Source organism: Malaya genurostris, chromosome 1, assembly GCF_030247185.1.
Source record: "Malaya genurostris strain Urasoe2022 chromosome 1, Malgen_1.1, whole genome shotgun sequence".
NCBI lineage: Eukaryota > Metazoa > Arthropoda > Insecta > Diptera > Culicidae > Malaya > Malaya genurostris.
The window spans coordinates 59,890,266-59,904,622 of record NC_080570.1 but is presented as its reverse complement, the minus strand read 5'-3'; the positions used below and the strand labels follow the sequence as shown (position 1 = coordinate 59,904,622).

The window sequence follows — 14,357 nt, the reverse complement described above, 5'->3', positions numbered from 1 at the left end:
ATTTTCATCTTAACCTTTAAGTCAATTGATCGAACAGAGACAACAGATTTCAACTAACTTAAGGATCAAATGTAAACTTGCGTTGTCATAAATCTTTGTATTTGTATATGCAGGGCAACTAGTTTATCAAAATGGCTTGAATGATTGAGTAAAAACCAATCTTTTGTAACAATAATTTATTCTCATACGAATGTTAAGCCTGATTTTTTGGATGAAATATCAGTTTTGATAAATTTTTATCAAATGTTCGATGGAAAATTGCTTATATTTTATGAATGTAAATTTAATTTTCCAAAAAAAAATTGTTAGCTACACTGCTTCAATGCATTTGTATTAGTTCACGCTACACAAAATAAACAGTACTCATTATTTTCTGGTGTAAAAGTGATTTTCCGTTGAAAAAGTGATTTTCCGGAAAAAGTGATTTTCCGGAAAAATTGCAAAGTGTCTTGCTCTTTAAGATTTTGGTATATAAAATTAATAGTGGAGATCACAGTATATTCGTATATGTTATGTTCCAATTTTGCCCAAACTAAACAGTTTGACTCCCATCACGATATATTCACCACATTTTTCTTCTCAAAAATGTATAATCAATAGTATAAAACTCCAACTAACCTAGTGCAACATAAGACTTAAAACAAAGCTCAAGTAAAAAGTTCTACTAGCTTTCACGAGGACATCGCATAACCTTTCAAATTATGCTAGATGAACGTCGTTTGACAGCTAGCAGTGGTTTGTTTATACGTTCATTTACATTTAAATGCGCGTGATTAAAAATGTAGGAAAACACTGATTGCAATCAAACATTAACTTTATTCATCACCAGTTTATTCGTGCCGTCATTTTTAAAACCTAAGTGAATTGTCACGACACGATAAAAAATACTGAATAAGATTTGGCACGATGATGAAACAAATTCATTTTGGTGGTTATTTTTCACTGGAATATCAAGGAACACAATGAAATGATACAAGAATAACATGGAACAGAAAGAAATGATACGGAATGAACATATAAACAAACCACTAATTAGGTTTTACACGAACATGACATAACCTCACAAAATGAACAGTATGAACTTTTTTTGACACTCGCCGTGTTTTCGTTTCCAGGTAAAAAGTTCACCTTAGGTTCATCATTTGAATTTAGCAAGTCGCCTCACACTGAACAGATTTATACAAACATCGCTCCTCGATGCTGGAAACGCATACCGGGCAATCTTTTTAGTTCTTTTGACTGTGGAACACATTTTTAATCGCAATTTTTCGTCATTTTCCAATTTTTAATTTGCAGTCGCCAAACAAAACAAACACACGGCAGCTGTCAATTGATTCATCGGCAGTTCATTTGTGTCGTCATCGTGTAAAACCTAATTAGGTTTTGCACAAACATTACATATGCTCCCAAAAATGAACAAAATTAATCAATTTTGACAACTATCAGTGGTTTGTTTATGTGTTCATTGCGTTCATTCTAATTTGAGTTCGTGTTAATAGATATGTAAACTAACCACTGATAGCTGTCAAAAGGTGAACTTGATTCATCGGCAGTTCATCGGTAGTTCATTCGAATGGTCATCGTGCAAAACCTAATTAGGTTTTGCACGAACATGACATAACCTCACAAAAATGAACAGAATGAACTTTTTTTGACAGTCGACGTGTACTTGTTTACAGTTTAAAATTTCATCAGAACTTCATCGTTCGAATGTAAAAATTGCAAGTCGCCTCACACTCAACAGATTCATACATAAATCGCTCCTTGATGCTGGAAACACACACAGGGCAATCTTTTTAGTTATTTTCACTGTGGAATACGTTTTTAACAGGCACTTTTTCGTCATTTTTTCAATTTTTAACTTGCAGTCGCAAAACAAAACAAGTACACGGCAACTGTCAAAGATGAACTTGATTCATCGGCAGTTCATTTGTGTCGTCATCGTGCAAAACCTAATAGCTGTCAAACGGTGTTCATTCAGTTCATTGTGTCAAGTTATGTCGTTTTCGTGCAAAACCTAATATGTTACGTGTCGGATAAAAAAATAAAAATCTTCACCCAAACCCGAAAAAGTTTTGGGTTTTGGGTTCAACTACCCGAGTTTTTAAAAAACTTAAAAGTTAAGAACTCTCTCGCCGAAAGGCACTAGTAGGCTCGCAAGTTTATGATAGAAAATAGTTTATGCTATATATTGAAAATATGATGATCGTTCACCACTTGAACAACGGAATTCTCCCTAATTAGGGTAACAGAGGTACTTTGGCCCACTTTAGAATCGATTTTATTTTGGCCCATTTTGTAAAAATATCAATCAAATGTTTAATATCTTTGAAAAACCTTTCCGCAATAGGTAAATAATGTGATTAGCTTCAAATTGATGCAACATGGGTTACTTCAGGGCCGGTGAAAGAGGTGGGTACGGTGGGTAGTACTACCCACCCGAAAATTCCAAAGGTGGGTAATTACCCACCTAAAATTTCTAACGAAAAATAATAGTAATATTAGTATCATTTATAACAATAGAAATAGTTTAATTGTAACTGAGAATAATAAATAAAATCAGAATTATAAAATGCTACTACTCAAGGTAGAGCAAGGATGTGAAGATATACAACAAAAAGGTGAGGCGTGACAATGGTCATTTGAGCAAGCAGAAATCTTTTAGTGACTTAACTTTTACCTTCAACCAAAGGGGTCGAGTTTAAGCAGTTCCGGCATACCAGAGACTCGAGTGATTTGCATTGATGAGATGCTTAAAATCAACTCCTCTTGCGAAAGTTAAGTTAGTAAAAGATTTCTGCTTGCTAAAATCAACATTGTCACGTCTCACCTTTCCATTCTTTATCTTCACATAAATGAAATCATTCAGAATCTTTTGACCTAGGATTGCGTCTTTGTTTTCTATACCGGGGTACAAATTCGAAATATAGAATTAAAACCATATAAACAGTGGTTAGGTTTTGAACATCTACAACTCATCCACGAACAATGTCTAATTCTCCCTGTTTTTCAAACCATTGTCATTCCTCTAATTGATATGACGGTTTCGTATACATAAGTTCACGGTTTCCATATGATTTCTGCTCTTCAACGAGTGCGTTCGCATTTGAGAAAATTACTCACAGAAAACAAAATTCAGTGTCGAATCGACTTGCACTCTGTGCGGTTCGATACTGCCGTAGCGAAGGTTGCTTCCACATCGTCCAAAAAGTCCAGGAACTAACTAGGAAAACAACATTTCTTGAGCAAAATTTCCTTATTTATTATCAAAATTTTTTATATCATACTTGTAACATAGAGTAGGCTTCAGTTGCGGCGATGACTCTCTCAGATCATCAAATGACAAGTAGTCGCTGGGGGCTAGGGAATTGAGAATATGGTGGGTGAAGAAACAGATCGGTGCCCAATACGTTCAATTTGTCAATTATTTTCATTGACTTGTGGCACGGTGCATTGTCTTGGTTGAAGATGATTTTTTCTGCTTCATATGAGGCCATTTTTAACGATTCCTTCAAACGCATTAATAACTCCTAACGCAATGATAACTAAAAACTTTTGTTGGTACTTCCTTTTCAAGATAATCGACGTTAATTATACCTCGACCATCTAAAAACTGACCCCATACTTGTTGCAGCTACCTGTTGTGTTTTCCCCGTCTAAATGTTGAAACAACTCCGGAGAATAAAGATAGATCCATGTTTCGACCACTGTTTCATAGCAACGCAAGAAATCCTTTTTATTGCGACTGAACAGTGCCGACCAGCTCTCTGGATTGTTGATGCGTTGTTACTTTTGATAGATTGAGAGCGAACGAGGCACTTATTTGGAAAAGATTTTTTTCATGCCCAGATTTTCGCATACGAGCGTAAAAGCACTTCCAGTTCAGTCGGACTTTGATTTTCTGTTCATCCATCACGATTATCAAAACTTGCTCACATTTTTTTCGGATGACTGCTCAATTTGGTCACGTTAAAATTAGAATCTTTGTTTTTAATCTGAGTGCGGGTAACACTTCTTAAACCATTGCTGGACTTGTGTGGTTTTTCCTTATAGGAAGTAAAGTTTTATCAATAAACGGAATTCGTTATTTTTAAGTTTCAATAAGTAACGTCACTTATATGTCGGTAAGTTCAGTGTTTGTGGTGCGGTTGATGTGAAAACACTTGTCTTCTGAACGATGGTGATAGTTTGACATTACAAACGCCATCTCAGTCGGTCCCGGGACTTTTTTAACAATGTGCTATGCACATCAGCGGATGAATTTGTTTTGTTCGCCGTTCGATTCGCCCGGGTTTGCGGTTCAATGCATACGACGCTGGTCTTATAAACCAGTTGTCATATGTTCGAGCCCCGACCTGGAATGATTCATAGTGTCAGTAGGATCGTAGTACTAGCATTGAAATGATTCTGTATGCTAAGAATCGGCTGCGAAGTCTGTTGAAACAGAAAAGCCGAATTCCACAGAAGGAATGTAACACCAAGACATTGCTTTCGATTCATGCGAGACATCTTTCACCATCAACCCCAACCAACTAAACGATCAGAGTAATCAAAATTCTCAAAGAAATAATTTCGAAAATTGGCAAACACAAATAAATTTATACGGAACCTAAAAGACTGCTGACTTAATATTCCGAACAAAATTTTGCAGAAATTTTGTAGTTTGATATTGTATTTAACCCTTAAATGCGCAATTTTGTTTTACAACAAAATATTGAAAACGCTTCAAGCTTCGAATTTACGCGTCTCTTGCAAAGTTATATCGAAACAAAATATTATTTAAAAATCGACTAAATAATACTTCAAAATAGTGGGTCGTTCTCCCTGGTACGAAAAATTACCCACCTGGGCTTAACATGTTTCACCGGCTCTGGGTTACTTAACATCGATTACATCCATAAAGTTTGTTAGGTGGGCAAAAATATATGAAGTGGCCAAAATACCTCTGTTACTCTAGCTGCTTATAGCTTTATCACTAAACTCACAGATGATATAGAAATTCAACAAAAGATAAAAATTCCCAAGAGGATGTTCACAGGGCATTAAGGCATTTCTTCCACTTGCAGAATGGCTTGCTGGCGAAGCTTTTTTGATTCCGTTTTCAAGAACGTTGCTACTACTACAGATGCACTTTCAAGAAAATACAAATCTCGGTTAATTTTTCAAAAGGGCGTATAAGCAAGTGACAGTTTCTCTTTGTTTACTTTCTCTTCTATCAATTACCAAGCGGTTTCCACGTTTATCACTCAACTCTTTGCATGAAATGATACCCGAATCTTTCGACTTTCAAACAGAATAGTGATATCAAAGAAAATATTTTAAATCACATCACAATAATCGAAAGAGAGAGTGATTTAAGAGAGACTGTCACTTGCTTATACGCCCTTTTGAAAAATTAACCGAGAAATAGTACCACTTCACTTTAGCAGCACATTTTTAAGCGTTAAGCGTTTTTAATTACATTGACATAAACTGTCCGAAAAAAAAATTTCTCGCAGATGAAATTAAAACATTTATACTGTAGGAATATGTATTTAATACATGGCAAACTTATTTCACTATTCAGTCCTGTATTCTTCTGCATACTTTCACTTACACGAAACGTCTACTACATAACCGACATATACGACGTTTATTTACTATTGAAATTTTTCAATATGAAACGTTTCTGCTGAAATGTAGAGGATTTTTGTTCTGCGTTTTACTGTCCTCGTTTTCCGTCAAGTGATAGCGTTTGATTACATCAATTCCGTTTACCTGAATGGTTAAGACAAAATCAACAGATGTTAGTTAAATCAACAACATTCTATGTTTGAACAACAATTGCAATATTGTAATTTTGTGATCTGCGAGTTCTCCGTGCGAAATTCTTTTCGTCTGTCTAACATGAAAACCTGTTTTAATCCACCTAGTGGTGTAATGATGCCTTCTTATGTATAATATTGTGGTATTTTATTCAAAAAATTTCTCTTCGATTACGAAATTACGGTTGAAAGAAACCAAGGAGTTGCTTGTGCAATAACTAGTATAACATATAGAATAAAACAGTGCTTTGCTCGCGTATCCTTAAGAAAACGAAGTGGGTTCACTAGTATATACACTTTCGGTACCGGAACCCGAGAACCGGTGTAATCGAAGTCGGTTCGTACGGCCACCAACTAACATGAACATTTTATTCAATGTTGCCATCGCACTCTAAATGACGATTTAAATGTTTGTTGTATCCGAAAATATGCAGTTATTTTTAGTAGGATCATAAGACCTTTCATTTGAGCCTAAGATTGGGAATAACGGTTTTGAGTCCAGTTTACAACATTTTTTACGGTTTTTGTTTCGCCGGTTTAAGTGACGGTGTACAATATTGAATATACTTTACCCTATAACTCTGGAACCGGAAGTTTGATCCGGATGAAATTCAGAAATTCCGTGTGGGACCTTCAATTTGAATCTAAGTTTATGGAAATCGGTCAAACCATCGCTGAGAAAAGTGAGTGAGATCCATTTTGGTATATATGACCACTATTTCCGATGCTTCCGGAACCGGATACCGGGAACCAGGATAGCCGGAATCGGTTTGTTTAGTTGCCTACTGATAATGACTATTGATTTGTGTAATTTTGAGACCAGTTTAGACATTTTTTTACGTGTTTTGTTTCGCCGGTTTAAGTGACGGTGTACAATATTGAACACACTTTACCCTATAATTCCGGAACCGGAAGTCGGATCCGGATGAAATTCAGGAGTTCCGTATGAGACCATGAGACCTTTCATTTGAATCTAAGTTTGTCAAAATCGGTTCAGCCATCTCCGAGAAAACCTAGTGAGATTATTTGACATATACACACACAGACATTGCTCAGCTCGATGAACTGAGTCGAATGGTATATGACCCCTTGCCCTCCGGGCCAATTTCTATTAGTCAGTTTTTCAAGTGATTGCATAACCTTTCTATATTAGAAAGGCAAAAAATGTTATGCAATCACTGTGAAAACCGATATCATATACCATTGATATAGTCATTGGCAGTAAAAGGCCAAATAAACCGATTCCGGCGATCCTGATTCCCGGTTTCCGATTCCGGAAGGTGTCATATACTCCAAAATGGAGCTCACTCACTTTTTTCGGAGATGGTTTGACCGATTTTCACAAGCTTAGATCCAAATGAAAAATCTTGTGATCCCTTTAGAAACTCCAGATTTTCATCCAGGTTCCGGAGTTACAGGGTGAAGAGAAATTGTATACCGTCACTTAAAGCGTATATCACTAGGTGGATTACATCAGGTTTTCTCCATGGATTCTAATTTTCCATAACTAGCGTCACTCAAATCAAATGTTATAAAATTTTGACAGATGACGTCTGAAAGATGCCTCTATTGAATTCCAGATGTTTTTCGATCAGTGACGCCATCTTCCCGTCAAACCGAGAATTTATTGACCAACGTATTAGAATAACAGAAAACCGATACAAATTGAATTGTCTCTACACGAAAGAGAATGTAACCTGTGCTGCTTCATTGTTTTCTTAGAATCTGTTCAATCAACTTTGTACTAAACGTGCTCAAGTAAGTTATATTAGACTCGCTACATAAGTAACGCTTAACTTATTTGAACTCCGCATTATTATTCATTTAGAACATTCATTAGAACTATTTAGTTGTTGGTTATTGACCTGACCCGATTTCAAAAGGGTTATCGGCTTTCAACGACCTGCCGGGCTGCGGTGGCTGTTTATATTTTGCAGACTAGCATTCACTCATCAAACTCAGTCACCTGGAGTGAGTGAACAAGAACAACGGAAACTTCCTCCCGGTTGTCACAAAGTTCACCTTCTACCTTTTTCCCTCCCTTTCCTAGCATGCTGAACACAGTGAACATTGTTCTTCGTGAGTAATATCAGAAAGTGTAACAGAGTAGCAACTTCCAACACAAAGTATTCGTCTTTCGTTTGACTTTTTTTTTCCTCCCACACAACAATGAACAAGTAAGTTTTACGTCGAAAAGCTTCCTAAAGAAAGACTCTGTAGTTTGTGTACCTGAAAAAAACACCAGCACCGTTCGGAAAGCGGACACAAAAAACACTGTACTCGCAGCCTCGCCCTCCACACGATTCGGAAGGGAAAACGTCGATGCGAAGGTGACCAGAGTAAAAAAAAACTCCCGATGTGTTTTCCCAAGTAGGTTGCCACGGTTCAATTCGAGTAACGAGGAATGGCAAATATGCTGCCTGTTGGCTTTCAGGAGCCCTCTTTGTTCTACGAAATATGAGTGCAGGTGGTTCTGGGGTGCTTTTTTATCGCAGGGTCTTATTTAGCACACCGAGCAAATATTCCGTACAATTTTCCAGTTTCCGAGTTGTTTTAAACTATCTTTATACCAAAAATGTTTTCCCCGCTGATCTGTAGGTGTAAGGAAAATTGAATGAGTAATCATCAAAATGCATGCTAAATTTGAACGGCTCCATCCATCCATTAGAAAGAATGTTCACCTTTTAGTAATTATGAAAGTTTGCCTTGTTCCAAGCATCCATCCAACGCTGCATGCCAGATTCGAAAGGGATTTGCACGATATGCCCTGCCGCAGAAGAAAAAAAAAATCCTCCTACTATGTACCGACCTGCACGAACTAATTTCCTCAGCCCCTGTTTGCTCGCTAGAAAACGATGTGAACGAAAAAGTTAAGCATGCTGAACGGGGTACCCACTTCGTCACGACACCAAATTGAAATTTTCCTAGCGCTCAAAATTTTCGTTTTTGTTCTAACTTCAACACCAAAAACCCTACAAATTCTGTACACTAGTCCGGAACAGCTGCCTATGGATCTCCGGTGAATGATAGTGCCAGTGTACCGAAGGGCGGCAAGAATCAGTCGGCGAAGGGGGACGGGAGTGATGAGCCAGCTCCCGCGTCAGTCACGGGTTCCAACCTGCACAGAACCGCCGTCGATTTCAGTCGAAAAAATTCGCTCAACAGCAAGATCGATTCCAAGGGACCGGCGAACAGATCGTCCAGCTTGGAACTGATACTAACACCCATTATTCAAAGCAGACGGTGAGTATTGATAGGTTACGTAATCAAACACAAATCCCTGCTAAAAGCCGGTCTCAAACTAAAGGTAACTAAATCTTTCAATCCTATCTTATTTGCGCATCATTAGAAATTATTTCAACTTTGCATAATTACCACCAGGGGAAGGATTATGCGAAACTAGTAACGACCCATCGATTTGATGCTTTTGTATCCTTCGGGGAGCAAGACGGCGTCCGGAGCGGAAAACTTGGTACTTTCGAATAGCTGAGTTGGAAATTATATCCCCATCATCCTTACGTACGCTACGCTACGCTTCCCAACGGGCGAACTGCAAACAAAATATGCTTATGTGGGCAGAAAACTTCAACCCAAGGGATTGGGTTGCGCTGTGCTGCTCTGCTCATGTTTGGTTATTTGCTTTCTTTACGAAGTGGTATCATTTTTCGTTACATCAACAACCAAATTCACATTTTCAACCGATGAAAACAGTCCCCATCTCGGGATACAATTGACTGCTGGGGTTCTGAAATACCATTCACACTTGTTTGGTTGCGTTTAAAGCAGGACCGGTTGAGAAGTTCGAAAGCAGAGCGGTTCCGTTACTCAATTTAAATTCAAATATCTAAAACCAAGCATAAAATGGAATAGGGTGCTGTTTGTTGATTGTTTTGGCTAACTGTAAGAAAGAATTCAATAATAAACCGTGGATTTTTTGGACTCCCAAGTAGATGAGTTTGAATTATTAATATATTTTGAATTATTCATACAAAACAAAACCTTTCTCCGTGATCAAAATTTTGTTAGTTATAGACTGTGCCAGAGATTTCATTATTCTGGGTTATGTGTTCCTATTTCGGTATGTTGTGATATCCAGTGTCGTGACGAGACTGCCTTATTAGTTGATGTAACTGACGAGACAACGCGTTTCTTCTTCAACCAACCGTTCCGGGTCAGACACTGTTTTGAACCACCCCTAAAATTGAAAACAGACGCTCAGAAGTCCTAACCGAGGTTAGTTACCCTATCAGCACTACTGTTATTTTCATTCAAGCTGGTGTCACTGGTAGAAAGAGATAAAAGATCATTATTCTAAGATAATGGGTTATGAAGACACACTTTTCTGTCAATATGAAAATGGACGTAAAATGTCATTCAATCAGCAGCTACATAATTAACAAAATAATTCAGTTAATTTGAAACTCGTACATGAAAACTAATTGATTAATGGGAAAAGATCTGATTTTAAGCTTATTCACGGCACTACATGTTATCTGAGCGTTTGCCCTGGTAATAACGATTTTTTAACGTAGGACTACGTCTTTCTTTGCTTTGCTTTGCTCTTTGCATTTTCAAAATTACACCAGATATGATTTCTTAACGACTTTTTCCCTGTTTGAGTATTTTCTTTAATTCTTTCACGAAACGAATGGAAGATGGTGCAAGATTATTGTTAAGACTATGTTTCTTTCGTAAACATTGATGAAAAGGTGAAAAAATAGCTGTTCTGTTAGCTGCCCAAAATTATCTACTCAAACTTTGACTTGATCGTAAAAAATGGGTAGCGTGCTTTGTTATGGCAGAACATTTTGGGTAAACTTACATTTACCTAAATTTTGAGGTCATCACTCGTTACCTAAAATTGGGGAAAGGCACTTTAGTTGATTTTGGGTAGGTTTTGACCCAAAATTAGGTAACGGCTGGTAAGAGTGTAGCTTAACAGTTTGTTATTGTGGTTTTCAGCAAGGCATAGAATGCGACGGAATCGCCGCATAATAGCGAAATAATGAGCTCCAGAGTCACGGGTGCCAGATTGCAGATTTGTATGTAAATTTGCCGATTTCTTTTGTAAGCAGACTCTGCGATTTTGCAGACTTTTTACAGGTTTTTGAAACTATACTTATACACGCTCTTTGAACATAACTCATGGTTTGAGTTGCGATTACTCAAGTTCATAAACTGGAAAAATATATCAAAGTGTATGGATTTGAGTGAAATTTTCTAACATTTGAGTGAAAAAAACACTTCTTGCAGTTCAGTGCGTTTTCATTATCGGAATATTCTAATCGAATTTAGGAATGCAAGTATACGCCGTTTTTCATTGCCGTTTCTAGATCCGGTTTTAGAAACCATGTATCATCAATCATGGTTGTTTTCAATAGAAATTGTGTGGTTTCAATTATGCTAAGTGAGACGTCTAACATAAGGATATCAAAATCATTCGATTTTGACTCCAATCCGGTCAAAAGCAAATGGATTTGAATAACTTTTTTGCGCTTCCCGTTTAAGAATGACTTTAAATAGAAATTCAGGTATATAAACATTAACGAAGAAGATTTGAGTGAAAGGAACTCAAATTTTGAGTTACACTCACTCAGATTTTGAAAAAAAAAATTGTTTTTCTTATTTTGAGTAAAAATTAAGTATTCGAGTATTTTGACAGCTTCGTCTCTCAACTCAAAAATCAGTAGTACGTGCACTTTCTATGAATTTTAATGGTGTTGTAACTCAATTTTGAATTATGTTTAATGAGAGTGTATATACAATCTTCTAATTGATAGACTTGCGTTGGGCTTCTTGTTTGTTGTTTCTCGTTATGCTTATAAAATTTATAAACACGAGCATTGGAGGATTTCTACTATGCAAACATGAAAATGGCGTCTCTGCCTGCCAGGAAATGACAGTAAGTTGTCCCCTTCGCTGTCTGTTGTCTGTTTCACAGATTAATCTGCATAGATTTTAAAAATGGTACAGATTTTCACAGATTGTTGAAAATGATCACAGATTCTGAAATAAATCACAGATTTTCACAGATTTATGAAAGCTCAGTGGTAGCACCAAAAAGTACAGAGCGGTTGAGGAAAACGGTACAGAGCGTGTTGGTAGTGAGACCTTTCTGTTTTTTTTTTTTTTTTGCTCACCAAAATGATTTCGATCTGCTATTATGGTTACGGAAAACGGGTACAGATTTTCACAGACAGGATTTTGGCTTAATCACAGATTTTTGAAAAAAATCCCTGGTTGTATTAAAGTTTACAGTGTTTTTATATCAAGCATCCATAGACAAGACCTGACAGTGTAGCCATATTTACAGATTTTTTTAATAACTTCATGCTAAGAAAAAAATATTTATTTAATATAAATTATTTGACTCAGTTTTTGATTTGCAATAAACATGAACAATATTTTGGTGAATGCATTTTTTTTATTATATATTAACGCTTAAAAACAATTTATTGAGCTTTGATGACAAAACACGAAATATCTCATGTTGAACGCAAAATCGAATCCATTGTTGACGTATTACCGGATCTTTTGGAAACCGGAGATAGTCAAGTTTGGATAGAAATGCTTAGTGCGACAGTGTGGAACACAACAGCTCATTCTTCTCGCACACTTTCGAGTTTACACTAATTTAACAAATCTTTTTTGGTTACACTTTAATTCACTAAAAAGAAAAACGACTTGATGCTAATTTTAATTACACAGTACTCAAAGTCTTGGCATTACATTCCTTTCGTGGAATTTGGCCTTTTTGTTTCAACAGACTTCGCAGCCGAATCTTAGTGTACAGAATCATTGCATGGCTAGTACTATGGATCCTACTGACACTAAGAATCCTTCCAGGTCGGGGCTCGAATTAATTACACAGTGCTGCTACTATATACATTTATTTTAAATGAGATTGAAATAAAGTGAAATATTGTCTGAAATTTTTCATTTTCATTGGTGAGCTAAAATTATACATTTTTTTCTGATTTTCTTCATACTTGGCATCACTGCTCGCGTACCGCGTAGTTTTTTCTTTTCACAATTTGCGGGTAGCAACATCAAAATCAGCCAATCAGAAACTGGTCCATTATGGAACAAAAGCAGCCCCCTCCCCCAGTTGTCAGGTCTTGTCTTAGTCAAGCATTGGAGGGAATAGCGAAATAAATCGTCTGGCGGATTAAAGGCGATTATAGATTTAAAAGGTAATATTCTCAAGAATTATTTCTTTGTTCACTAAAAGCATCAACAAGTATGCATATGTCAAAGAAGACTGATTTTTTAGAGTAGACGATTTGCATAGCAGTTTATTCTCATAGGTAATATTGATAATGTTTCGAATGAAGCACGAGGTTTTGAAGACAACGACGTCGTTTAATAAAAAGTATTATTGTATAATTATTCTTTATTTTTAATAACTATTTATTGAAATATGAGTTAAAATTAAATTATTACGATTTAAATTGGGTGTTCAGCCGCAAGTAGTGACTTTTCAGCCCTATTATAAACATGATTTGGTTATTACCATGAAGACATAATTTGCTTCCGCAATTCTGTGATTCTTGTGCAGAGAAAATTGTAAACCTACTTGTATTGTGTAATGGGGAATAGGAACTTATATATTAACTTACTAACTAATACAGAGAGCGAATCGATACAATTGAAGATTGCATCGATTTTTGTCGGAATTTTCTTATAGTATTATGTGACATTAAGGTCTTTTTTATGTGAAAGGTCTTTTTTATGTGAAAAAAATAGTTGCAGTTCAGTGCATTTTCATTCTCGGAATATTCTTATCGAAATGAAGAATGCAAGAATACGTCGTTTTCCATTGCCGTTTCTAGATCCGGTTTTGAAAACATGAATCAACGTCAATCATAGATCTTATGTGGTTAAAATTATGCTTAGTGAAATGCGCAACATAAGGATATCAAAATAATTCAATTTTGACTCCAAACCGTTCAAAAAGAAACGGTTTTGAATCACTATTTTGCGCATTCAAAAGAAAGAAGAAAAAAAAGTCGGTTGTCACAGTGATTGCATAACCTTTCTATATGAGAACAAAATGAATCAATTTTGACAGCTATCAGCGGTTTGTTTATGTGTTCATTGTCTTCATTCTAATTTGAATACGTGTTTATAGATATGTAAACAAACCACTGATAGCTGTCAAAAGATGAACTTGATTCATCGGCATTTCATTCGAGTGGCCATCGTGCAAAACCTAACCAGGGATGTCAGGTTCACAGATTAATCTGTGTTTCACTGATTTTCAATATCCTGCACAGATTTTAAAAATGACACAGATTTTCACAGATTTCTGAAAATGATCACAGATTTTCACAGATTCTTGAATAAATCACAGATTTTCACAGATTTTGGAAATCGAGCACAGTTCAGCACCCAAAAGAACAGAGCGGTTGAGGAAAAAGGTACAGAGCGTGTTGGTAGTGAGAACTTTTTTTTTGCTCACAAAATTGATTTTTAACTGCTATTGTGATACGGAAAACGGGCAAAGATTTTCACAGACAGGTTTGGAGTTTGATCACAGATTTTTGAAAAAAT

At 36.3% G+C, this 14,357-nt stretch overlaps 1 protein-coding gene across 3 annotated transcripts in view; it reads left to right on the top strand.

The window, feature by feature from the left end:
- The window catches only part of LOC131440203 (band 4.1-like protein 4A), a 539,736-nt gene that overhangs the window by 503,139 nt on the left and 22,240 nt on the right, over positions 1-14,357 (top strand). For all 3 annotated transcript variants that reach the window (XM_058611272.1, XM_058611273.1, XM_058611271.1), the window contains exon 13: positions 8,797-9,047. In XM_058611272.1, coding sequence (XP_058467255.1) covers positions 8,797-9,047 — 251 coding nt within the window. The remainder of the gene's footprint in view (positions 1-8,796; positions 9,048-14,357) is intronic.